General features: G+C 40.8%; 1 protein-coding gene across 8 annotated transcripts in view; it reads left to right on the forward strand.

Annotated features, from left to right (window-relative positions):
- LOC109070715 (protein bassoon-like) overlaps positions 1–27,689 on the forward strand; it is a 120,617-nt gene that overhangs the window by 65,140 nt on the left and 27,788 nt on the right. For 4 of the 8 annotated variants that reach the window (XM_042762921.1, XM_042762922.1, XM_042762925.1 and 1 more), the window contains 5 exons: positions 2,232–2,690; positions 4,216–10,896; positions 11,555–13,913; positions 14,402–15,165; positions 15,714–15,810. In XM_042762921.1, coding sequence (XP_042618855.1) covers positions 2,232–2,690; positions 4,216–10,896; positions 11,555–13,913; positions 14,402–15,165; positions 15,714–15,810 — 10,360 coding nt within the window. Of the gene's footprint in view, positions 1–2,231; positions 2,691–4,215; positions 10,897–11,554; positions 13,914–14,401; positions 15,166–15,713; positions 15,811–23,657; positions 23,963–27,689 lie in introns of those variants that run through there. The other 4 variants (XM_042762927.1, XM_042762926.1, XM_042762923.1 and 1 more) reach the window with 4 other exon arrangements.

Raw genomic sequence — 27,689 nt, forward strand, 5'->3', positions numbered from 1 at the left:
AAAGTTTGACAAGACTAGGTGGTGTTTCTTCTCATCGTGGCTAAGTAGCAGGCGTGCAGGCCGAAGCACGCTGGAATGGTGCTCGAAGAATGCTAAAAGTGATGACAAAGCATGACTAAAAGCAAAGGCTAAAGGCCGGCATGACTGATAGCAAAAGCTAAACGCAAGCTAAAAGCTAAAAAGGAAAGGCTAAAAGCAAAAAGCTAAAATTTGATGGTGTCCTGAGTATTTAAACTGGCCTTTTGGCCACACCTCAAATGTTGTCTTGACCAATTAGATATTGTCTTTTCTGTTGCTGTGTTGCGATGTTTGTCCCACCCATTCATAAATCATATGTTATCTTATCAAGCACGTGGTCCGAATTTTTCCCGCTCTTGCAGGGTATAATTTGGACATGATTCCTATAACAAGAATATGATACATTTGACAAATAACTGATGGACAGAAACGTTTCAAGCAAGAAGATTCGAACACACACATACTAAACATGAATATGATCCCTTAAGCTATTCAAGAGTTATTTAAAAAGACATACACAATAAGTGATTAGAAACATTATAGTCAAATGTGTGGGTTACATGTATGATATGGAGTTTAGCAATGGCCTGATATCCATTTAGAAGTCTTTTTTGAGTTCATTTTGGTGCATATATGCATTGTAAGGCATTCTCTGTGCCATTCTGTGGAGTAAGGATATGTCCTGTGAAGACCAGAGAGGTTAACAGGTCTCCTTAGGAATTTCAGTCTGGTTTCCTTCGAGGTGGAGGAAGTCAATCCAAAGAGCTTGTGATCATGATTACTATCATGGGTTTACATGTGATGGTAACGCTGTGCATCTCTTTGGTTACTTGCCCCAAATTTGACAATCTCTTCTTCGAATTGAAATTGTCAATAAATGTTCTAATGGTGTTAATGTTGAAAGCTGTTCTGTGAAAGAGCTGGTTGGTTATCTAGCTTCAGACTGTGGTGCTAGGAGTTGATTTACAACATCCTATTGCCTTTCCGAGGAATTCGGCTTCTCTTGTTTCAACCATGCTCACGATCGAATCTTTAATTTGTCTGGTTCAGGCCTGATACGCTACACCATAAAGGACTGATTATGGTTCTTTTGCATTGCGACCATGATACTTGACTCTGAACTGCTGCTAATCATTAATCTTTTGTCTATAATATTCTGACCACTGGGGCCCGTCTGACACCTAGATTGCCTACACTTCTTCATTTCATCGTTGTTTTGTTTAGGGGATACACGTGAGCATCGTGACACATGTTTATATTAATCTACACCCCGCATCCAGCAGTGTGGGGGTGTTGGAAAGTTCATTAACAGTATATCGTCGCTCAGCCTTTTCAAACTTCTTTTTGCCCCAAAACAAAGAATGAAAATGAACTTCATCTGAAGTATATCGGGGCCTTAAAGGGTATAAATGTGTGAGTGTGTGTCATCTTGCACAATTTTGTTACACTGCCAGAGAATTCCTGCATGTTGTACTTTCAACCACACATATGCTGGACATTCTTAAATAGTAATGACATTGCAGCACCTAATGAACTCATTAAGAAGGAACACAGCATCCAGTGTCACACAAATTTGATGGCAATTGCTGAATCAAAGCCAGTTTCTTTTTCTTCCTAAATGTATTTTTTTTAAATTGTTTGAATTTAATTGAATAATTGTGACAGTAATTTATATAGAAAAGAGGTACATTCATCTAGAAAATAATGACTTCATGACTTCTTAGTAAATATTTACTTGTATTTCTTTAAATTTGCATGAAATGATAATTCACCCTATTTTGTTAGTGTATGTTATAGATCTTGATTCATCCATCTATAGTCTATATACTGTGTGTGTGTGTGTGTATACACACATGTGCACACTTTGGATAAAAGCATCTGCTAAAGACCAAATGTAAATGTAAATATATGTTTTCTTTTTTTTTTTTATCTGATCTGATCTGTTACACTCAGATGTACAATACAGAACACAACACAAAAAAGTTTTTTTTGTTACTTTTTTATATTTTTTACTTTGTATAAATTAAATATATATATATATATATATATATGTGTGTGTGTGTGTGTGTATATATATATATATATATATATATATATATATATATATATATATATATATATATATATATATATGTGTGTGTGTGTGTGTTTAATAAAATACATTCCAATTTTGTGATTTAAAAGTTTTGAACTTAAACTTCCCTGTTTTGCAGAAGAAAGAATGGCTCTGTCTGAACTGTCAGACTCAGAGACTGATGTCTGGTGGACTTGACCCTCTTCCAGTTCTACCTTCATCACCCAGCTGTCAACCAACGGGTTCACCTCGGCATCAACAACTTTCCAGCAAGCAGCCGCAAGGGCTTCAGACAATGTCATCACAACAGAAACCTCCTATTTCTCAACAGAGTGGATTCTCTTCCCCCACAGCTAGACCAGCAAGCAATATAAAAACTTCTACACAGTCTGCTACAGCTACAGCACCTCCTGTGTCTACCACTACTGCATTTACAGGCGAAGAAGAGAGAAAGGAAATTGCACCCAAAGTAGATAAAGGGCCTGATCCTGACAATAGAGACAATAAACCAACTCAAAAGAGAGGAACAACAGAGTCAATTCAGACACCTTCTAAAGACGAAAAGAAAGAATTACAGAGTGTTACAAAATACTATGAGGTAAGCCATGGGGTCACAGTAAATGTACCCATTATTTTGCAAATTATGAATTTATATAAGAGGTGCAAGAGATGTTATTGATAAATTGTTAATCTTATACATTTTAAAAATTAAAAAATCTTTTACAAAGAGGCCAAAGTGAACATGCATATATACTGAAAAAAATTATAAAATACACTTTTGTTTTTGCCCCCATTTTTCATGAGCTGAACTCAAAGATCTAAGACTTTTTCTATGTACACAAAAGGCCTATTTCTCTCAAATATTGTTCACAAATCTGTCTAAATCTGTGATAGTGAGCACTTCTCCTTTGCCGAGACTGGCAAAACCAGTCAGTATCTGGTGTGACCGCCATTTGCCTCACGCAGCGTAACACATCTCCTTCACATAGAGTTGATCAGGTTGTTGATTGTGGCCTCCTCTTCAATGGCTGTGCAAAGTTGCTGGATATTGGCAGGAACTGGAACACACTGTCGTATACGACGATCCAGAGCATCCCAAACATGCTCAATGGGTGACATGTCCTGTGAGTATGCTGGCCATGCAAGTACTTGGATGTTTTCAGCTTCCAGGAATTGTGTGCAGATCCTTGCAACATGGGGCCATACATTATCATGTTGCAACATGAGGAGATAGTCGTGGATGGTTTCTGACAGTTCTTTGGTTATGGAAACCGATTGTTGCAGCAGCTGTCCGGGTGGCTGGTCTCAGATGATCTTGGAGGTGAAGATGCTGGAAGTGGAGGTCCTGGGCTGGTGTGGTTACACGTGGTCTGCAGTTGTAAGGCCGGTTGGATGTACCGCCAAATTCTCTTAAACACCGTTGAAGATGGCTTATTTTAGAGAAATGAACATTTAATTCACCGGCAACAGCTCTGGTGGACATTCTTGCAGTCAGCATGCCAATTGCTCACTCCCTCAAAACTTGCGACATCTGTATCATTGTGCTGTGTGATAAAACTGCATGTTTTAGAGTGGCCTTTTATTGTGGCCAGCCTAAGTCACACATGTGCAATAATCATTCTGTCTAATCAGCATCTTGATATGCCATACCTGTGAGGTGGATGGGTTATCTCGGCAAAGGAGAAGTGCTCACTAACACAGATTTAGACAGATTTGTGAACAATATTTGAGAGAAATAGGCCTTTTGTGTACATAGTAAAATTCTTATTTCTTTGAGATCAGCTCATGAAAAATGGGGGCAAAAACAAAAGTGTTGCATTTATAATTTTGTTCAGTGTATTTTCTTGTTAGATAGAATTATCAGATTTTCAAAAAACATGCTTTTTTTTATAAAGAGAGGGCTCAGTGTACTAACTGATAGAGTATCATTCATCTTGAGGAAGAAGTTTTAAAAATTAATCAGCTGTTTGCACTTGATTTATATATAACATATAATATATAATACACAATAAAGCGCTATATAAATGCATAATTTATTCACTCATTCATTAATTTTGTGGTGTGCACTGGCACTTGTATGTCTAAGTGTATCTTTTGTGTTTACGTGTCTTTTGGTCTCCTAGGAAACCAGCAAGACAAACAGCAATAATGATCTATCACGAAGTCCACAGAGTTTGAGTGATACTGGCTATTCCTCTGATGGGATCTCCAGCTCACATAGTGAAATTACTGGACTTATCCAAGAGGAAGAGCTAAAAATGAGTGAGAAAGGTCTGACTGGGTACCATACACCACCAAGTCCATCTGAGCTGATTAAGCTGGAGAGCTCCATGCGACCCCTTCTAGAGTCTAAATTTTCATCTGAAGGGGAAAGAGCACAGGACAAGAAGCGTGGAAAACAGCAACAAGGTGACATCAGGAAACATAAGTCTCGCTCAATATCAATTAGTCCAGAGGAATATGACTCAGATGACGACTTTGAAGGCATTATGGAAGAGGAGCAAGATCCAACTGAGGAAGAGCTTAGAGTAATTGCTGCTTTAGGGGGCAACAGTGGCCATATAAATATTAGTTTAGAATCTGAAGAGATTACTGATGAGGAGTTTATGAGACGGCAAATTATGGAGATGAGTGCTGATGAGGATAATGGGGATGAGGATGAAGAAGGGGAAATGGAAGAAGACGATGATGATGAGGATGAAGGCTATGGCTACAAAAAGCTAAAAAAGACTCAAAAGCACATCAGTGACTCAGGAAAAGAAAAACGCCGTCTTACTTATCACTCTAGTAGCTTTGAGGAGGATAGTAAAACAGCTAGTGATGTATATAAAGGATCAGCTGAAGAGGATCTCATGGCCTCGCAAGGAGGCTTACGCAGATTCAAGACCATAGAATTGAACAACACTAACAGTTATAGTCGAGACATGGAATTAAACAATGACAATGACCTGAGTCTCGACCGAGAGCCTGAGCTAGAGATGGAGAGCCTCACTGGTTCTCCAGAAGAAAGGTCAAGAGGGGAATATTCCTCCACCCTCCCACCAAGCACCTCTAGCTATACCTCAGGGATATCCCCTACTTCCATATCTTCCATGGAAGATGACAGTGACAGTAGTCCTAGTCGAAGGCAGCGGCTGGAGGAGGTGAAGCAGCAGAGGAAGGCCAGACATCGCTCTCATGGCCCTCTACTACCTACCATTGAGGATTCCTCAGAAGAAGATGAATTGAGGGAAGAAGAAGAACTTCTTAGGGAGCAGGAAAAGATGAGAGAAGTGGAGCAGCAGAGAATACGAAGCACTGTCCGGAAAACAAAACGGGACAAAGAAGAGCTAAGAGCACAAAGACGCAGAGAACGATCCAAGACTCCCCCCAGCAATCTATCCCCCATTGAGGATGCTTCTCCAACAGAGGAACTAAGACAAGCAGCCGAGATGGAGGAACTCCACCGGTCCTCTTGCTCAGAATACTCTCCTTCAGCTGACTCAGATGCTGAGGGCTATGAAATTTCATCAAAGCTGTATAAATCTGGAAGTGAGTACAACCTACCAACCTTTATGTCACTTTATTCTCCTACTGAAAAAACACAAACTACATCATCTGCAGCTGCTATAAAAACTTCCTCTAGTGGCAAACAATTAAAAAGTGCAGAAGAAGTATATGAAGAAATGATGAGGAAAGCAGAGATGTTGCAGAAACAACAAAAGCAGCAGACACAACAGCAATCAGGCTCAGTCCTGATTTTACAGCAGTACAGCACAACCACCTATCAAGAATCAGACATTAGAAATAGACAAGATATTGAGGATGAATATGATTTTTCTGATCAAGATGATATCCACTATGAGAATGAGGAAACAGTTGATATCTATGAAGAGATCCGCCAAACCTCACAAAACATTTCAAAACAGCTTGATGACCAAATGGAGATGGAAGTGTCCTATTCAGAAAAGCAGTTACTAGATACAGGCTCAGTCTTTGCTAAGTTGCTGGAACAAAGCAATGCTTTACTGACTCCTGGCACAAGCCCCACCCAGCTCTCGGCACCAGTATCATTTTCTGAAACTGGAACAGGAGGGCGGATACCTGATGTCAGAGTGACCCAACATTTTTTAAAAGATGGGCCCAAAGACAGACTTAGAAATCAAACTGGTAAAAATGGTATTACACCAACAGTTGCTGCCACAACTATTGCTGCTTATGGAGTGTATGCCAGGGATACTGTCACTGTCTCTCAAACTAGTGCCAGTCAAACAGTGTCCACCACACAACCCAATTTATATGGTCGGCAAATTACCACAACCACTGCTGGTGTTTCAAATGTGTCTCGTAAAATAGCTGCAATCACTCAGGCTTACAACCAAAGAGAAATTGCTGCAAGGAAAATGGCAATCAGCAAAGGAGTCCAATTGAGAGATAATTCAACATCATCAGAAACTATAACTGAATCTGCCCCAAGTTCAATTAGGTGTTATACTTATCATGAAAGGAGTCCACCTCTTTCTCCTATTTCATCTCCTCTTCATAGTCCAACAAGATCCCTGTATAGGAGATCAGCAGAGCTTTCAACTCAAACAGTTTGCCCTTCAACGTTAGCTTCCTCAGGGAATGCTTCTCACACCTCTTCGTTCATAGCACAGGGCACTCAGACTTCACATGGGGTTGTTTCACCATGCCTTTTTAGACAGCAGTCTTCTCAAGATACATATTTTATGGTTAGAAAAGAAGAGTTTGAGCCAACTAGTCCACCAAAGCCAGTTACAGTTAACACAGCAACGTCTCCTTTGTCTTCACCAACAAGATTTAGCCGCCAATCAACATTTGATACCTACTCACCTCCTGTCAGCCCTCCTGACACTCCACCACATCAATTATCACCCCAACATGGTTTCTACAAGAACTATAGAGCTGTTGGAACTAGCATGGTCACCAATGCTAGCATGTATACACGTGGATCACTGTCAATGGAAAACATATCACTTTGTCGGATTTCGACAGTTGCTGGTACTTCAAGAATTGAGCAAGGACAAAGGTTACAGAGTGGAAGTGTAGTAGATCTACGAACTGGAATAAAGCCAACACCAATTATTATGACTGACCAAGGAATGGACTTGACTTCATTAGCCACTGAATCTCGAAAATATTCTGGGTCTGTTGAAGGAAGCCCTGTTCGTCAATCCACAACTATACAGCCCTTAATAATGAACTTGAATACACAGGAGCAGCTGCATGTTGTGACATCAACAGCAACAACTGTCAGTGTTACTGTAGCTGCATCTATGTTCATGTCCCAGCCTAATCACCCTGTACTGTATTGTGATCCTCTTGAAAACAGATTTGATTTGGGCAAAGATATGGGATCAGTAGTTTGCCTGGCACCAAATGAGCCACCACCAATTGATCCATCCATACCAAAGATTGATGCTAAGCTGGAAGACCTGAGTATCCAGCAGCAACAGTTACTTAAACAGCAGCAGAAGCTTCAACAGCAACAACAGCTTCTTGAGCACCAGCTTCAGCAACATCATCAGCTTCAACAACAACAAGCTGCCTCTTTTGCAAAGTTGAACTTGTCTAGCCAACTACCTTTATTCAAAAAGGATATGCTTGTCACTCAAAAAAGCTCTGCCACAGAGGTTAATGTCATCTCGCCGGGTATGACATCTGAGGTTTATAGTGTTGGAGGTCCACTTGAGTTAAGGGGAAAGCAAGCAGAGACAGGTATCATCAGTCTAACAAACATCAAGCCTCAGATGATGATGGTCCAGATAGATGGCACTGCACAAGGAGCTACTACAACACAACTAATCAAATCAGAGGAAGGCCAGGATGCAATGAATTTAACAGGGCAAATAAAATCAGAAAATCAAGTTACTTGTTGTGATATGGTATATAACCTGCCCTTTGGTGGCAGCTGTGTGGGTGGTCCATTCTCCCAGAAACCAGTCACAGATGATGCTTTTAAGCCATCATCAAGATCACCTTGCTCACTACCACAGCTCTATCAGCAATATGGTTTACAGCAAGATGGACAGACATGCCAAGATTACACAATTAAATCATACACACTGCCTCTCCCTGGACGACTACAGCCATCAATGTCTGAAACAAACCTTGCAGATGCAGGGTTGTCATCGTATTCAGCAAAGCTTGATCCCCATTTTCATGCCTCTGGGGAATTATTAACACATTCAGGCACAGTAAAGGATGGCTATGATGGAGGGTACCTTGGTATGGGACTTCAGTATGGCTCCTACACAGATCTTCGTCAGGGTGATGTTGCAGATCTTCCAATTAGAAGGTATAGCTCCCTGACCAACATCAACTCAGATTATGGGTATTTCTCAGGTGATTTTGGAGAATCTAATCTTGCCCAATACAGTGCTACAACTGCCAGGGAGATAAGTCGCATGTGTGCAGCCCTTAACTCCATAGATAGATATAGTAGTAACCCTGACATACTACAGCTGGGCACCAGAAGAAGTAGTGGTCCACCTAGTAGAATTAATCTGCCCCAAAGTCACAGGCCTGGTTTAAAGTACAGCCCAGATGGAAAGCCTCTTTCCCAAAGTCAAGCACTAACTGATTTAATCAATGCAAGACAAGCCAGTCTTCGAGCTATGTACCCATCATCTATTAGATCAGCTGACGGCATGATCTATTCAACTATAAACACACCAATTGCATCAACAGTTCCAATTACTACCCAGCCTGCTTCTGTGCTACGGCCTTTATTAAGAGGGGTATACAGGCCTTATCCTACACCAAATATGACACCAATACCTCTGGCAAGCCTAACCAGATTGCCACTAACTCCAAGGACTGGGCAGGCACCTTTCCAATGTCCTACACCTAATCCTCTCTCTGTTACATCTACAAAAGTTTCTGAGTCTCCAGTTATCACAACAGTCCAAGATGCTCCATTGTACCTAGGTAAGTCTCCAGTAAGTCTAACAGTAGCTGGAACAGTTACACAACCAATTCAGCCTTCTTCTGTACCTGCTGGTACTATCACACCAGCACCTATTTCAACACCAATGGGCGTGGCAATGGGCCAGCCTGATATCCAGTTGCAACCAATAAATCTATCTCAGCCCCACCATCAGGCCAAGTCCACTGCCCAGCCCCCTATGCAACACCAACTACCACAATCAAAATCATCTGCTCAGTCCTACCCTCCAGTGCAGGGTCATCCTATTACTCCTAAAACACAGCCACCCCCATCATCTCAAGCTGCTGCTATCAGCAGTATTGCTCCAAACCAAGAAAAAGAAACAGAGGAAAGACTGCATCAACAGCAGGAACAGCTTTTGCAGCTTGAGAGAGAAAGAGTGGAACTGGAAAAATTGAGACAGCTAAGGGTTCAGGAGGAGCTTGAGCGGGAGCGTGCAGAGTTGCAGAGGCATAGAGAAAAAGAGCAGATGCTAGTGCAGCGAGAAATTCAGGAATTGCAGACTATAAAGCAACATGTTTTGCAGCAACAACAAGCTGAGAGAGAAAGCCAGTTGGTCCTACAGAGAGAGCAACTAGCTCAACAAAAACAGCAGCTTGACCAGATAAAATCTTTGCAACAACAGTTACAACAGCAGCTTGAGGAACAAAAGAGACAAAAGACTTCCACAGCTATTGGTGCAACCAGTGCAAATCCTCAAATCCTCAGTGATCAATCTGGCAGAATTATTCAGCCACAGGAATTGGCAACTGATATTTTGTATGGTGATGTTCAGGTTTTCTTAAGACAACTACCAAATTCTACATCAGAGATATGCTTGAGAAATAGAGAAGATCAGACAGAAATCAGGTCCATGCGTAAACAAAGATCAATGCCTCGACTGCAAGATGGAAATGATAGAGAAGTGACAATGTTCCCCTTGCCCCAAAGGCTTGTAGACTGCGGTGTGCAAACTGATGATGAAGATGGAGAGGAGAGGTACCTGGTATCAAGAAGACGACGGACTAGGCGCAGCGTGGACTCCAGTGTTCAGACAGATGATGATGAAGACAAGGCAGAGTGGGAGCAGCCAGTTAGACGAAGACGTTCCCGTTACTCAAGACATTCTGGTGAATCTGGTGTAGACCATAAATCCGAAGCACCTCCTTTTACAACTTCAGCTACTAAGACAGCATCTTCCAGCATTGCCATACAGACAATTCGAGACTGTTCTTGCCAAACAGAGACAGAGGAGCTGGTTAGAGTATCTCCAAGCATACATGTCACCATGCCAGACCCCAGCAAGGTTGAAATTGTCCACTATATTTCAGGTCCTGAGAGAACACAGAATGGTCAAAGCTTAGCTTGCCAAACTGACCCTGAGACACAGTCTCAAAGCATAGTTATTCCGCAAATAAGCATTGCTACCACTGTCAGTCCCACCAGTGTCCAGTTAGTTGGTTCAGCAGATCCACTCTCTCCAAGTCAACAGAGTGCTGTGAAGTTTGGAAGGCAGAGACCTGACCCTTTGGAGTTTGGCTACCAGCAGCATCACCTGCATAATGAGTCTTTGTCCAGCTTTATCCGGCAACAACCTAAATCTCCACAGGTGCTGTATTCTCCTGTTTCTCCTCTTTCTTCTCCACAACACATCATAGATACTTCATTCTCTTCTAGTGAGAGGCTGAATAAAGCACATGTCACCCTGCGGCAGAAGTCCTATATTGCTGAGCCATCACAGAGACACCAGCCCCTTCCCCACCCAATGAAGAATATTCAGAGATCTATGTCAGACCCCAAGCCTCTCAGCCCAACTACAGACGAAAGCACTAAGGCTAGGATTTCACTTTATCAACAGCAAGCCCTTCAGAGTCAGGTATGGGTAAATCATTATCTCCTTGATTTTAAACTTGCACTGGTTTGCTACAAAGGATAATATGAACTTGTTTTAGAACAGTATGACTCGGATTAAAACAGTATGACTCAGGTGGTGTTGTTTATATATTGCGTATACAGACAGTTGAATTATTAAAGTTATCTTTCTTGACTATGAGATATGGAGTATTCTGTCTATGTCTGCAAGCTTAAGATGCTAAGAAATGGGCAGTTTGTACATCCCTTGGACATTTTTTTTCTGGTATTGTTTGAATTTAATTTGTGTTATTGATTATTTTGATGTTGTACAGTATTGAGAAAGTACATTCAAAATATGATTTCACATGTCTTATGAGGAATAAATTACTTTTTTGTCAGCTTGTGTCACAGAGTTTCCTCTTGTTTTGAGATAAATTTTTACAGCAGCAAAACAATGTATTGCCTTGCCGTATATATGGCCATCAAGGCAAGATAATATGCTTGGTCAGAATCGCATTGATCTTTATAAATGCATCCTCTTACAGTTTTCTGTCACAATAAACCAGCAGTTTGAGCAATGCTATTAGTTATGTTTAGAACTCTAATATATAACATTGTGTTGTCCTCTGTATTTCATGGTCCTGGCTCTTTCACTCATCCTGGACCCTGTGTCTCTGCAGCTGGCAGCCCTACAGCAGAGCTCCCTCCTAAGGAAGGTGAAGAGGACCTTGCCCAGCCCCCCACCAGAGGAGACTCAACGGCCTATGCTCACACCTAACCTATCCCACATACTTGTTCCCTCTCTACCATCTCTGAAAGGGGGTTCTCGTTTAGCTGCAAAGGCCAGTCTACTTAAGGACTTGACTCATGAGCTAAAGGCTGTTGAACAGGAATCTACAAAGCTACGTAAGCAGCAGGCAGAGTTGGAGGAGGAAGAAAAGGAAATTGATGCCAAGCTTAGATACCTGGAGTTGGGCATCACACAGCGAAAAGAATCACTGGCAAAGGAGAGAGACAGGAGGGAGCTAGCATACCTGCGCTGCATGGGTGATTCGCGAGACTACATGTCAGACTCTGAGCTCAACAATCTTCGCTTGACAGCTGCGGCCACATCCTTTGAGAGCAACGGGCTAATGACAAGACCTAGTACAGCACCACTCAGCCAATTTACTTGTGAGCTAAACACTGCTGCCCAGTTTCCCCCCACATCCTCTTTCATGTCGTACCAGTACCCTCAAAGTCTCCAAACGGCACCTACCCCACAGGCCTCTACACTGCAGAGCACAGGTTTCAACCAACCTCCCTATCCATCAGTAACCCAAGCTCAAGCTCTCCCCCAGCCCTCCCCCTTGCAGACTTATCCAACCCTATCTTATCAGGTCCAAGGGACATTTCCTTCCCAAGTCTTCCAACAGAACCAGCCTCCATATCCAGCAGACACTTCAGTGCCACCTCCAGCACAGCCAAGCCAACCAGGGTTTCAGCCTACCCTACCACCTACTGGTACAATCCCTTATCCAAACCACAGTACACCATACCCAAGCCAGGCACCCCCCTATCCAGTCAGTCAAGCAAGCACTTATCAGCCACAGACAGACACTCTCACTTTTCACCAAAAGCCACGACAGACATCGCTTGCTGACCTTGAACACAAGATGCACACAAATTATGAGGTTATAAGAAATCCTACAGTTATAGTAACGACTGCGCAAGATATTACTTACAGCCAGTCTGGCTTGTGTCCGTCTTATGGCCAATACAGTACAACTATGGCAAGCACTTATGGCCCCTACTCCTCATCTACATCAAATACATATGGTGGGTCTTTAACAAACTCTGCAGCCTCTAGTTATGGGCCATACACAACAATCTCATCCAGTAGTTATGGGCAGTACACAACAACTATTGCAAATACTTATGGATATACAGTAACTACAGCAAGTTCCAGTGGGCAATATAACACTATTGTTACAAATACATATGGGCAGACAATATTATCTGACCATATACACTCAATGGAGAGCCCCTCTATGTACAACAGTGAAGGCCTATACGGATCATCCAGCCTTGAGCAAAATGTCCCAAGGAACTATGTCATGATTGATGACATATGTGAACTGACCAAGGAAGGCATGGGCACTAGTTCAGACTCACATCGCAATGAGGGTCATGGACGATATGGGAATGATGGACTTCACACTCGTGGGGGAAGCTCCTTTGGCAGACCAGAGGATGAACGTGATGCAGACCAGTATGACCAGCATCATGGCAGGGGTAAGAACACCTGCAGCTACCAAGCACAAGGGGCACATACGCATGGCCGGGTAGTGGGAAGCAGTAGCATGGGTGGGGGATCATCATATCACTATGATGACCACAGTCACTCAACACCTACATGGGCAGCTCAGAGGCACTCCTCAAAGAACCTGTGTCCTTCAGCCGTCATGTCCACCAGGAGGAGCAAACATCGTAAACAAGGCATTGAGCAGAAGATATCCAAGTTTTCCCCAATTGAGGAAGCTCATGATGTGGAGGCTGATCTGGCCTCTTTCACCATGAGCACCTCTACACCCAGTGGTTATTGCTCAGGTTCCCATTACCATAAACTTCAGGATGGCATCTATGGGCTACGGAGTACTTACAGTCCACAACGGGGCTACTATAATGATGAACATCTCTATGGCTATGGCAGGTCCCGTTCAGCTGGTTATGGCATGGACAAAATCTCTCCCTGCGAGATGGGCTACAGAAGCAGGTCATATGAACGGGACTGTATAGACCGGTCATACCACAACAACTATGGCCACAGTGTGCGCCCTGCTTTGCATTCTCAAAATTCAGAAAAGGAGAACTCCCACTTCATGACAAAGCTCATGAGTGTTGGGAGGGCTTTCGGCTATCCATCAAATTCATATGGTTCAAGTCACTCTCTACCTGATGTGCAGGACCATATTCGAGATCTGCCCCGGACCCATGTCTACAAACCAGATGATATGTATATAATTGACGATATGCATTGTGCTGTTTCTGACAGCGAAGGTAATTGGGAGTTGTATGCCAGCGTTACTGCCCATTTTAAACATCCCCCACCCACCCAGAGAAAGAGAGTGAATAGCTGAAGTAAAGAAATGAAAACCAAGTGCATGCCCATGTTTTGTCTTCAGGCAACATGCAGATTTTTTTTACAAAAAATCTGACTCTCAATGTTGTGCTCAGTTCCCAAAACTGCATGAGTTGTTGTGTGGTCCCTTTATTTATTTTTTACCCACTCTTCTGTTTTCCAAGGTGCTTCATTTGTGTGTGTACTGAGTGTATGACATTGAATAGTTTTGACTTCCAAACTGTTAATGAAAAAAATATTGTATTTGAGGTTATTTTTATATGCTGAATATTGAGTTTGAATACATTGCATGCCTTTCCATTAAGTTTGGCTGTTTTGTTCTTTTTATTTTGCATGGTCTCAGTGTGCAATCATCTTTCACCATCAGACATGGAGATTGATTGTGATCTGCTTTTGGTTTCCAAAGCATACCATCTTGGTCAAGAGGAGACAGACTGGTTTGAAAAGCCACGTGATGTCCGTGGTTCACGTCACTATGGCAGCAATGGTCATTCTGGGAGGCGAGGCCATGTCAAGCACACATACCATGATTATGATGAGCCACCAGAAGACCTTTGGCCACAAGATGATTATGGTCACACCTGCCACATTTCCTCTAGAGAACACCGCCATCACAGCAGTGGAAGTTCCGGTAGGCACTCCTCACGCCACTCGGATGAGCCTCGTTCCTCTCGATCATCACGTTCCTCAAAGGATCCATCCATGCGACATGATTCCCGCTCCTTATCATCTTCAGGGAGGAGGGGAGAATCTCGTTCTCAGGGCTACCTCTCCTCAGATTATTCCCGTGACACCTCAGGCCACCACCATAGCTCCCGCTCTGGTAAACAGTCCTCCCACCATCAAGGGTCCTCCAGCAGGAAGCAACAGGACCACCCCTCATCATCCAGACAGCCAGGATCTCTTGGGCCTGGACAGAAGGGACCAGGTGGACCTTCAAGTTCAAGCAGGCAAGCTGGCTCTCAGCCACCTGTTGATGGGCAGCAAGGTCAGCGAACACAGCTTCAGCAGCAGGCACAGATATCAGCTGCCAGGCCAGGCTCTCAGACATCTGCCACAGGCACAACACAACCACAATTAGTACAAGCCCAGCAACTGCAAGCTAAACCTGGCCAGACCGGTCCAATGCCTCGACAACCCACCTCAGCAGCACAGACATCCCCAGCTGTAGTAAGTAAATATTTTAAGATTTAAAAAGATTTAATTGAAAAGCCAAATCTTTTCTTAAAAGTGGATTTTCCTATTCTGGATGTTCCTGATCTTAATCCATAATTAACATTATGGTTGAGATTTATTAAAGCTAGTAGGAAAGAGTCACAGTCTTTTAAAGTATTTTCATATTTTAATTATGTAGAATATTTAAAAATTAATTTAATTAGTTTCTTTTGTACATACCCATCAGTTTAAATATTGAAGTTTGAACTTTTTTCCTACAACTTAGCCAGCGTAAAGCAGTCTGAAGACTCAGATCACTGTGGCCAGATGAGAGAAACTTTTTCTTTTTATCCATTTGTGCACCTGGTTTATTCCAAGTTTTTCTGTAATTAATTCCATTAAAATTTGTTTTGTAGACAATTTCAGTTCTAGCTGGGAAATTTAACATTAAAATTTGGAAATCTCCTAGTGATGTACATTGCTAAAATGTGCAGAATTCAAAATATAGCCAACATTATGATTTTACTTGGTGTGATTCATGACCAAGTGTCTCTTGTCTCCAGCAGACTAAACCAGAGCCCACCCCTGCTACTGCTATTGGAGCAAAAGCAGTCCCCAGCCAACCTGCCAAAACAGCCCAACCTCCACTTACCGGAATAGGTAATTGTGCTCAAATGACTTCAACATGGCCTAGATTTACTCAAAGCACAATGAAAGGACAGTAAGATTTTTAGCTTGAGAAATCTATCAAATTGCATGTACACTTCATGATTGTATTGTGCCTTTCTGTTTTTTTTTTTGGGGGGGGGGGGTAGTTTGATGATTTTTATAAGCATAATGAAAAAGAAACCTATAAGAAACAATGCCTCTTATGTAGTTTAGTCACGCATCTAAATGATAACATGCAATCTGCTAGCAATCATTATTTATTAAAGGGGTCATCGGATGCCCATTTTCTACAAGTTTGATTCTTTAGGGTCTTAATGAAAAGACTATACCATAGTTTGTTAAAATTTCTCAATGGTAGTGTAAAACAACACCATTTTTACCCTGTAAAAAACTTCTCAGAGCAAGCCGTTTTATAGCATTTTCCTTTAATTGCAAATGAGCTCTGCTGACCCCGCCCCACTCTTCCGAGCCGCTCTCTGAGGGATTGTTTACTTTAGCCGCATTCATCATGAAACTTGCTAATTACAGTAGGCAGAGGCGAACCAAGATGAAGTGGGGGCCCAGGCAAAATTAATAGATGGGGCCCCTCTAAAAGATTATTTTGGTAATATATCTTCGTTACCTAGATATATATTTATACAACATACAAAAAGTAGTTAAAACACATACAATAGAACATAAATTATTTATTTTTTATTTTTTTTAAACAAAGTGCTTATTCTTTAAGAAAATATCAATTTTCATCTTTATGGCAGAAGATACAACTGACAGCGTCTTTTATTCATTGTTGATGTTTTTATCAGCTTTACTAGTTTTATTACTGGAAACTAATTATGTTAACTTAACTAATTTAATATAGAAGAGCTAAGTAAACAGTCAAACAAGTAAATGTAATATTTATTTATATTGATTTGTGGGCTCCCCACTGGCAGCAAGACACAGTACCCAGGGATGCAAACTAATCGTGGGTGACAAAAGACAAGCAACCCCCCCTCCAGCCCCCTCAAAATAAAACCCTATTTTTTTAAACACTAATAATAATTTAAAGCCTTAATTATTATTTTTTAACTCTGCCAAAAAAAAAAAAAAAAAAAAAAAAAAAAAAAAAAAAAAACACATTAAATGTTCACTTTTAGGGGAAAAAATTGTCTCCTGTTGGAAACATAGACTTAAGATTAAAAAAAAAATTACATGAAATTACCATTATATCCAGGAGATGGCAGCAGAGGATCACTCATTAACTCAGTTGCCATTTCAATTCAACCATTTATAAAACAAATACATCAAAGCACATTTTTACAAATAGCCTTCAGCTTTGCCTCACCGATGTGTTACATTCGATGGCTGCATTTAGGGAAAATGAAAGAAAAATTCTGTAGTTAAAATATTTAATATTCACAGATGAAAATTTAGTACTTATGAAGTTATGTGCATTTCTTAGAACGAATTCAAGCAGGTTAAATGTCAAGTCTATGAGCCTGTGCTTATATTTTCTCTAAGCTACACAGTATAACACCATATTTTAGATTTGAAACATTTAACAGGTGTGTAGTTCCCTTTCAAGGGAACTTCGAACTGCGTCCTCTGTATGTATGTCTCAAGCATACAATGAAAAAACACCAAAAAGTTGGCCGGCGACAGCCCCTGACGTCACTTATCAGTGCGACTATCGTTTTTCTGTGAAAAAGCTCCACTCTTGTTTGTCTCTCTTTTTGAGGAAAGAGGGGCAACCATCTGCTTCCCGTGGTTCAGGACCCGCCGCTGCTGAGGCAGGGAGGAGAATGAGCTCGTAGGGATCACAGGTGGATCTGGCTGAGGAGTTTAGAGAGGGACTTTTCCTTTCGCGCTTGTCGGCGATGGACAAGAGAGAGCCTCTGGAGGATGATGTTATATCTTTAACACTTTCCAATAGAGAGGTTAGTGCTCTGCTGGGTTCGGCCCAGGAAGAGCAGGAGATGTCCGAGGATGGTGAAAAAGCTGAGGCTGAGCCTTTTCAATCCTCCTGCCCTGCGTATGTAGAGCTGTTGGAGGCTATGGATCCTTGGACTTGCCATGGAAGCGTGCTAGCAAGGTGATGCTGCAAGGTCATCTCGATGAGTGTTATCTTTCCGACCATAGCTCTCCAGCTCAGGTGAGCCTTCCATTTCTGCCTGATCTCCATACAGAGATCAAAAAGGAATGGAAGAGGCCATTTTCTTCTCACATCAATCGGTTTCAGCATACGAGTTATGCCAACATTGAGGCGATGTGCGAAAGTGACTATGAGAGGATGCCCCCTGTAGAAGAGATGCTGGCTAGCTATCTCTCTGTGGGGGAGACGTCCTCTCTTAAATCTCCCTCCTTGCCATCTTAGCCCCTTCAGGATACATCTCACTTAAATGGCAAGGCATACTCAGCAGCAGGCCAGGCTGTGGCTTGATTGCACACAAGGGCGGTGCTATAAGCGTATCAGGATGATCTGCTGAAAGACCTGGATAAAGGTGAGGGCCTTTCCCCTGATCAGGTAGCTGAGCTGTGCCACACCACAGATCTCTCTCCGTGCTACCAAGCAGGCCACCTCTGCCATGGGCAGATATCGGGAAGAAAGAAAGGGGCTTTCATCTCGATGCTCCGGTTTCGCCTTCCGAACTTTTCGGTACCTTCATTCCACAAAGGTCCAGGTGTGAGCCCGAACAACATAGGGGTCCTGGTCCGTCTCGATCTGAGGATCAGAGATGGGCACAGAAGGCTAGTGTCACGACTCGCACTCCTCCCCCACCTGCTGGTAGGGGTAAGAGGAATCGTGGGTCAAGGGAAGGTAGGCAAGACCTAAGGGATGTGATCCAGACGAGGCATCAGCGCTTTCGTCCGAATCAGAGCAATACTTGAGTATCTACTCATTCCCTTTGGGGGTTTTTACATCTGCCCTTATCTTCCCCTTCCTAATTCCCCTGTAACCACCAGTTCTCCACCTGACCAAGGTTAGGTGGGAACTTCTTGCATAACAGTCTTCTATGCTGGACCTATGATGTTTTTGGTTGGTTCTATGGTTCATAGTAACCACCTTACTGATGGTCCGGACTAAAGGGAGTCGCCCCTTGAGCGGGGCTCCAGTGCAGGAACCAGGGTGGGTGAGTATGATCCATTCTATATATACATTATATATGTAATTGCTGGTGGTTATGTGTGTACTAATCCTCTGTGAGTTTTCTTTGCAGTGCTCAATCGCAGTGTTTACTAAACACTCGTCAACATTATGTCCAGCCGGCTTCATGCTTCCGGTATCAGGCGGTCAGATCATAGGTTTCTGCAGGAGTCTTCCAGATCATCAGGCCCAGCACGGCACTGCAAGGAATTTCCTGGATGTCCGGCCAGGTCACCCTGAGGGGCTTCGTGGTCACTTGGATATCCCCTCTTGCTGACGCATCGAGCGGGAAATGGGAGTGGCAGTTGCGAGAATCTACTTGTATATGCTGTCTCAGGTGACGCTTCCCTTGCCAGAGGTTTGTAAATTTGAGCTTGCCTCTCCTGTGCAGACTCTGTGCACTTTCTGAAATCCTGTATGGTAAGGGTTACGTGCTCAGCTTCGTTTCCTTTCCTTGAGGTGGTTAGACCTTGGTTCCTTGGGCTCCACTCAGCCAGTGTGTCTTTATTAATACACTTCAAGCATCGCTTCCCTCAACATGAAGGGCTATTTGGGCTGTTCTCGTAGTAGTTTAGCAGCGCTCTCCTTTACCAAAAAGGGTTGCCTATGAATGCGCTACTCTCTTCCTGAATTCGGAGTTCTAATCTCCCGTGAGATTGAGTTCTCTGTTTTTCCCCCAGAGTGCTCCAGCATTATTACCATAGATCGAGTTGATGACTCTCAAACATATTGTTTGGGATGCACCATCCCATCTATGAGCTGCTTTTTCCGAGTGCCGCAAGACCCCCCCCCCGCCTTAGAACAGTATTTAAAATCCTTGTTATGGTAAATGCGCACGTGAAGTCTTTGCGCACTTTCTGAAATCCACACTGTGGTAAGTTTGCACGCTAGTGCTCTGCGTTCTTTCTAAAATCCTATATGGTGAGGGCTTCGCGCGGTTGCTTCGTGCCCTTTCTTGAGTTGGTAAAAGCCCCGTTCATCTTGGGCGCCAGTCCACCTATGTATCCTTTGATACCTATCTAAACAAGGTGTTGCTACTAGGGATCTGTTGAGACAGTTCCTTCAGCAAACTTATGCAAGAGCAAGCGGTAGCCCCTGTGTGACAGGCAAGACTTAGTATAAAATGCTAGGCTCTTTGCCGTACCCCTTTAAAGGAATCTTTCTTGATTCCAATCCTTGAGCTCTACCCCGAGTCGAGGCCCTAACAGGCAAGGTGGGTATGTAGCCTAGGCCTTTGGCCATAAGGGATAATGTCATAGACATCCGTCTAACATCCCAGGAGTTGGTACTTAGTGCTCGCCATGATTCTGGCCTGCACTCCCCTCAGCATGGCAGCGTGGGTATACTGTTCCCCATAGCGACCCCTAGAGGATGCAGTTCGAAGTTCCCTTGAAACCATGGTTCCCTGAGTAGGGAACAAGACACTGTGTCCTCTAGCTTCCTGCCATGCTTCAGACACAAGCTTCAGACGAAGAAGTGAATGATGTGTTCTCCCGGTGCCTATTTATCTATAGTCGCACCGGTAGTGATGTCAGAGGCTGTCGCTGGCCAACTTGTTGGTGTTTTTTCAATGTATGCTTCAAACACGGGTCCCGACAAGGCGTTCCCCAAAGCAACCCCTAGAGGACGCAGTGTCTCGTTCCCTACTCAGGGAACCATGATTACATTCGTAACCTGAGACGTATTATTTATATAATATGAATTATGTGTTATTTTATCCTAAAGAAATTGTGCTTTACTTTTCATCTGAATATTAAAATTGGTAGTCAGCTAGGCTACATACATGGATTTATATGCAAAATATCAATATTTTCACATACTAGGCCTATATTTGTCACAAGTACATTTCAGACAGGAACCACTTTGGCAAGTTTACTTGAGTTTATTGAACACAATTTATCTTTGGCGGTATGGTTCCTTATGGGGGTTCTTACTCCCAGAATAATTGACATACAAGAGCTTTAACATTAACCCCCCGGAACCATGAATTTAGAAATACATAACAATTAAGTCTTTAAAGCAAACATTATAATCATGTGGATGTGGCAGTGATATGTCTATCCTGTAGCCTGGTTATGAAGATGGGTGTCTCGCAGCGGGGAGGTCCATACCAGCTAAGATTTGGAAGCCTTAGTGATCTGAAACAAAGAAGACGACAGCCAGAAGATGCACAGTAATGTGCTCATGCTTATAATGGGGAGGGAGGGAGGGTTGCGAGCCGTTTTTGAGCATACTTACCGAGCCGTAGTGCCATGTATATATATGTCCCGTATAGGAGAGAGGTGGTGATTGGAGCGATTTGACAGCTGACCGCATCAGCTGTTCACAGCCTTGCCTCCATGGCCTGACTGAACTAACGCTGTGCTCGATTTTTAATTTATATTTTAAATAAATTCCTTTAATAAAACTGCATGCATTTTTGTCATGCACATACTTTGTTATTCGTTACCGGTCCTTTGTTTTGATAGATAACTTCTTGGGGAAAAGATATCTGTCTGTACATGGATTAAGAAATTGTTGCATGTTTTATGAATTATTTCCTTTATTTTAGTAAAACATGAGGCACTTTATAGCTCCCATTAGTCATGCATCCATTTAATCTCGATCAAGAACAACTAATGATCAACGAATTGGAGCTGCATCGGCCGTTAGATCATTTTAAAATGTCAAATTGCCTTTAATTTACATGTTATAACTGCATCCGTCTCGGTTGTAGACTTGTGAAGATTTATTTTTAATGCGGATCCCATACTGTAACCTAAAAGAAATGTGCTCTATTACTATTCATATTCAAGTGTTTGTGCTGAAAATTATTAATGCGTAGACGCCCTCACGATCACTTGAAATTTTTCCTGATAATGAAATAACTTAAAATTGGGGTGCCTCACATACATAAGAAATTATTTTTACAAAAGCACAACGTTTTGTTGATATTCATGTGAGTGTACACAAAAATAAGGGTACACCATTTACAGTTCTGAATGAAATATTAGTCTTATCTGTATGAGCAAAAATGATGGCGTACTTCAAGTTGTTTCCATTGTTATGAAGAATAGAATGAATTAATCGCAAAAAACTTCCACTCTCCACACAAACACTTAGATATACGCCTATATAAGGGACGGCTACAGGTCTTAGATTTGAGGTTTTCAGGTTTCTACCTGATTACTGTGTTTGAAAACAAATGTTGTGAATCAGGGGTTGTTTTCTAATTAAATGACAAATTTCTTAAGTTGTACTGTGTTGTCTAAATATTTTATTTTTATTTATATTTTCTTTTTGTGCATTTTATGGATTCCCTCAATCTTCCCCACGGCCAAACTCTATATACGAAATCATATTTATTTATTTATTTTCATTTACTTATTTTAAATGGATTAATTATTATTTAAACGTAAGAAGAATGTACTTCCAGAGGAGGCTAAGGAAATTTGGCATGTCATCACAGATTCTCCATAACTTCTACAGAAGCACTGTGGAGACTGTGTTAACTTGCTGCATTGCTGTGTGGTTTGGCAACAGCACAACACAGGATAGAAAGACTTAAAGAGGGTGATACATCTGGACTCACAATCACAGGGACTGATCTCCCCTCACGACAGGACATATACAAAAAAAGGATCTGCAAATAGGCTTGCAACATCATCAAGGACACCACCCATCCCGTCCACAATTTCTTCCCCCTCATGAAGTCTGGCAAGTGGTACCGGAGCACTGCGGCCAGAACATCCAGACTCCAGAACAGTTTATACCCCCAGGCCATTAGACTAAATAAATAGTCAAAACCCACTGCCACTTCTACCTGTATCATCAGGATAAATTCAGCCCATTTAATGGCACTCTGCACTTTAACTGCTGGACCTTCATACACTCATAACGCATCTGACTGACAATTTAAACACTAGTCTTTACACTGACACTTTATCACCACTTGACACTTCACAATTTGTCACTTTATTGCTACTTGCACTGCACATTTATACCATGAAGCATTTTTTATTGACAGTTGTTTTTTTCTAATTAGCATACGGATTGTCTTTTTCTTTTCTTTCTCTTTCATCACTTTCTTTTTTTAAGCTATTATTATTTATATTTTTACTTTACTGTATATTCTATATTTTTTACGTACTTTGTATTGCCCATGTAAGTTATATTTGTTCCCATTCTACCCTGTCATTCTCGAGAGGAGTAAACAAAGTAAGAATTTCATTGTACTCTAGTACATATTACAATAAAGTTCTTGAATCTTGAATCTTGAATAAAACGCGATAAATTTCTTAATTCATGGACATAATTTTCGCCATGTCATGGGCTCTGTAAATGGAAATAAAATGTGTTTAAAAAGGCCAGATAATGAATAAGTATGTGTGACCTGCTGAAATAAATAAGCAAATTAAATGTATGTTTCAAGCCTTTCATAATTCACATCAAAGTGACTATAATGCCAAAATATGTGTTAGAACCAGGCCTAGCCTATAACACTCAACAAAAAGCCACCTTTTTAATCATTTTATTTTTATGGCATAATGCACACATCCTTAAATGTAATCTAAACATTCCAAGTTAATATCCTACTTTTTGACTTTTTGTACGATTTCTAGTTTTTTTATGTAGTAGTTTTAACCTATTAATCTTGATTTCTCACAACTTATTTTGTTCAAGGTTTTTTATTTATTTTTTATTTTATTTATTTATTTATTTATTTATTTTATAGTGTGAGCCAGAGTAAATTGCGATGCCAATAAAGCCTCATGAACGTGCAGCCTTGTACAGAGGACCAACGGCCAAGGTCAGGATTTTTCATTCAAAAACTTTCATTAGCCTGTTGATCAAAATGAAAGCCCCTTAATACAACATAAGGAAATTGTGTAGTTTTGATTTTTTTTCTTTAATTCTTTTTTACAGTTTTGATGCGCTAGGCTGCAGCCTATATGACTATCTCAAGTTCTGAAATTAACTTCCTAAAAATAATTTTAAAATAAATTTTCTAATGATTTTTAAGGATGTTATAATGTTATATTATAAAGTTATTTTTGTTTTATTTCGTTATTTGATCTCCGTTTACAAAACAAAATATAATTCCAGTCAGTTTGCAAACAGTCCCTTTGTGCCACCTGGTGGTAGTTTTGTGAATGACTTTAACACACGACTGACTTGCAGTTAATGCCGTGGCCCTGCGGCAACGGTACACACGGCGGTAATAGGCATTTTGGTTGGCCACCTACTGTAGCACATTATTAGGAAAGGCAATTTGCAAAGATTAATTTAAAAACCTTATACTCACTTCTTTCTGTTGGTGAAGCTGGATCACGAATGATTAGCGTGAACATAGACACATTCAGGTAGATCGAGGGCGCATTTTCTTCAAAAACAAACGTAATCCACTGCGCCTTCAGTGGCTTAGACGTCTGGAGTAAATGATGACTGCTATGTTCATTATTACATCCGACATCAGAACACCTCAATCGCTTGGGACATGTTGTCAATAGGGCCGGTTCTTGACAGCTATAGAAGGGTGGGCTGGCAGATATCCTGGGTGGGCATTTTTCCTGTTGTGGGTCAGTATAAATATATCTATATTTATACTGTAGATATTGCTATATTAACTACATTAACTATAGGCTGTTATATGTACACTGGAGAAAAAAAAAAAAAGCTTTGGCAGCCTAGAATATCATGCACTTTCACAACAAAATAAACTTTTTTTTCTTTATTGAATAATAATAATAATAATAATAATAATTAAACTCTTTGTCTCCTTCTCTGTATCATTGTTTCTACACTGGTAATTTGTTTTCAGCCAACTTTTTTATTTATACCAAACAAGGCCAAAATATATCGAGAACAATACATTATTGTTTTGAGGAAAATATTAAGACCAGACCTCAATGCTAATGGTAAAGGAACTAAATAAATAATAAGAATTTTTGTAAAGTAATCCATCTGAACTGCAAATAATATTTTTCACTATTTTAAAATATGCACCCATTCAATTTTAGTTGTATTCCTAATATATTTAAAGCACAAGACTATTGTCGTCACAATAATTATGAATTACATGAATCATGTAAATGGCAGACCAACTTCCAATTCAAAACAGCGGAATTTAACTATAAATAAATAAATAAAAATAAAATAAAAAGTCGAATAGTTTGCATCACTGGACAAATACAGTCGAGCCGACTGTTGCTATAGTAAGTAATTCTAACATTCAACGTTAACATCAAGTTCAAAGGTACACTCACATGATAAGCTTTCAACTGTATAATAGTCTATGCATTTTAGACGTTTATATATGCTTGTGCCCTGTCAATGAACGCCCGTTATTGAATGATGTTTTTTTTTTCTTTTAGAACATTAAAACTGCTCAGGTAATTTCAGTGGTAGGCTATGATACATATTCGTATATTAAACTCCTCATAACTCCCCTTGATAGTGCGCAAATATTTCTGCACACTTTCACTCATTGTCAGCCTCTGCTTTTCTGCAACAGTCTGAAGCCTCCGCTTGAATTCGGCGAGCATTACATTCAGCTAATAAAAGAAATATGCTGCCATTTTCTGGAGTTATTTTATGATTCTTTTGGGCAGTCTCAAGCTATAGCTTAAACTTCTCAAAATACATCCGCCTTCAAATTAGTTTTAATCTATTAAAAAAAAAAAATACAAAAAAATACAAAAAAAACAAACAAACAAAATAATAATAATAATGATAATTATAATAATAATAATAATAACAATAATAATAATAATTAACATAATCTTTATCTAATTCTGATTGGGTGGGCTCAGCCCACCCCTGCCCATGCCTGGAGCCGGCCCTGGTTGTCTACATCTGCTCCAGCGGTGAAACAATGGCGGACTGATGACAGCTCACTCAGGACAGGTTTAAGATAAGACGTCAGTCCAGTCTGTGCTGAAACGCTACTGTCCATCAAACAATTGTGGGAGGGGAGTTTGAGTTTGGGTTGGTTTGGGTTTGGGAAGGGATTTGGAGATGTTTTAACAAGATAAAAAAAAATGGGTGGATTTTTATCATTATAGGGTGGTTGTGTACACACACTGCCAACACACATTTCAGTTCAAACTACTTTTAAAAGTGCATGTAGCATCCGATGACCCCTTTAAATGCATAAACTGACTGGCCTCTGTGGATGTTGCAGCCAATGAGCTTGCTTGCTTTTACAATTACAACTGTTCAGAATAACAAAAAGATCCTGTGTTTTCAGACCTCAAATAATTCAATGATTGAAAAGACTTTATGCCACTCCTGGTGCAAAAATTCAAGCAGCTTGGCTTTGTTTGATGGCTTGTGACCATCCAAATGTGCCCAAGACAAATGTGCCGATTCAGGCCTTGCTGAAGCAACCCCAGGTCATTACCGATCCACCACTAAGTTTCACAGTGGGTGCGAGAAACTAGCTGGTTTTCCATCCAAACTTGAAGCAAATCTTAAAAAAATAAAAATAAAAAATAAATATTGTGAATAATTGTGAATAAGGTGCATTTCCATCAAGTTGTTCGAAAGGATGATTGTGGTATTGGTAACCTAGTAACTAACAGTAAATTAAAAACCAGAAAGACACCATCAATGGAAACAGCCGATTAGTTATGTTGGTTTAATATTCGCTACGTCAGAATTTACATTTACATTACATTTAATCATTTAGCAGACGCTTTTATCCAAAGCCACTTGCAAATGAGGACAATGGAAAAAAACTAAATCACCAAGAGAGCAATGATATACAAGTGCTATAACAAGTCTCAGTTAGCTTAACGCAGTACATGTAGCAAGGTTGTTGTTTTTTATTATATAATAAATAAAAAGAAAACAGATAGAATAGAAAAATAATAGACCAAGCTAGTGTAAGAGGCATTTTTTTGCTTTTGTTAATTGTATAATAAATAAAAAGAAAACAAATAGAACACAAAAAGATTAGAGAAGCTATTGTTTTTTTTTGTTTTGTTTTTTTTAAGAATGGAATTAGAACAGAGAGTGCTAGAGTTAGAGTGTCAAATAAAGATGGAAGAGATAGCAATTATAAGGTAGATTGAATGTTGTTTTAGGAGTATTCTTGTAGGTTTATGTTCGGAAGATTATTCCACCAGGAGGGAACATTTAATTTAAAAGTCCGGGAAAGTGATGTCACAATCAAGCGACGTTCACTTGCAGAATTGCAAGCACATAAGTCTGAAGCAATGAATTTAGGTAAAGGGGTGCAGATCCAGTGGTGGTTTTGTAGGCAAACATTAATGCCTTGAATTTTATGCAAGCAGCTATTGGTAGCCAGTGCAAATTGATAAACGGAGATGTAACATGCATTCTTTTCGGCTCATTAAAAATGAATCTTGCTGCCACGTTTTGGATTAATTGTAAAGGTTTGATAGAACTGGCTGAAGACCTGCCAAGAGAGCATTGCAATAGTCCAGCCTGGACAGAACAAGAGCTTGAACAAAGAGTTGTGAAGCATGTTCCCAAAGAAAGGGCTGATCTTGATGTTGAATAAAGCAAATCTGCAGGACCGGTCAGTTTTAGCAATGTGGTCTGAGAAAGTCAGCTGATCAACAATCATAATTTCAAGGTTTCTGGCTGTTTTTGAAGGAGTTATGTGCCTAACTGGATGGTGAAATTATGATGAAACGATGGGTTTGATGGAACCACAAGTAGTTCTGTCTTGGCAAGGTTGAGTTGAAGGCAACGGTTCTTCATCCTGCAAGAAATGTCTGTTAGACAAGCTGAGATGCGA

The sequence above is a fragment of the Cyprinus carpio genome, chromosome A8 (genome assembly GCF_018340385.1).
Source record: "Cyprinus carpio isolate SPL01 chromosome A8, ASM1834038v1, whole genome shotgun sequence".
Classification (NCBI taxonomy): Eukaryota; Metazoa; Chordata; class Actinopteri; order Cypriniformes; family Cyprinidae; genus Cyprinus; species Cyprinus carpio.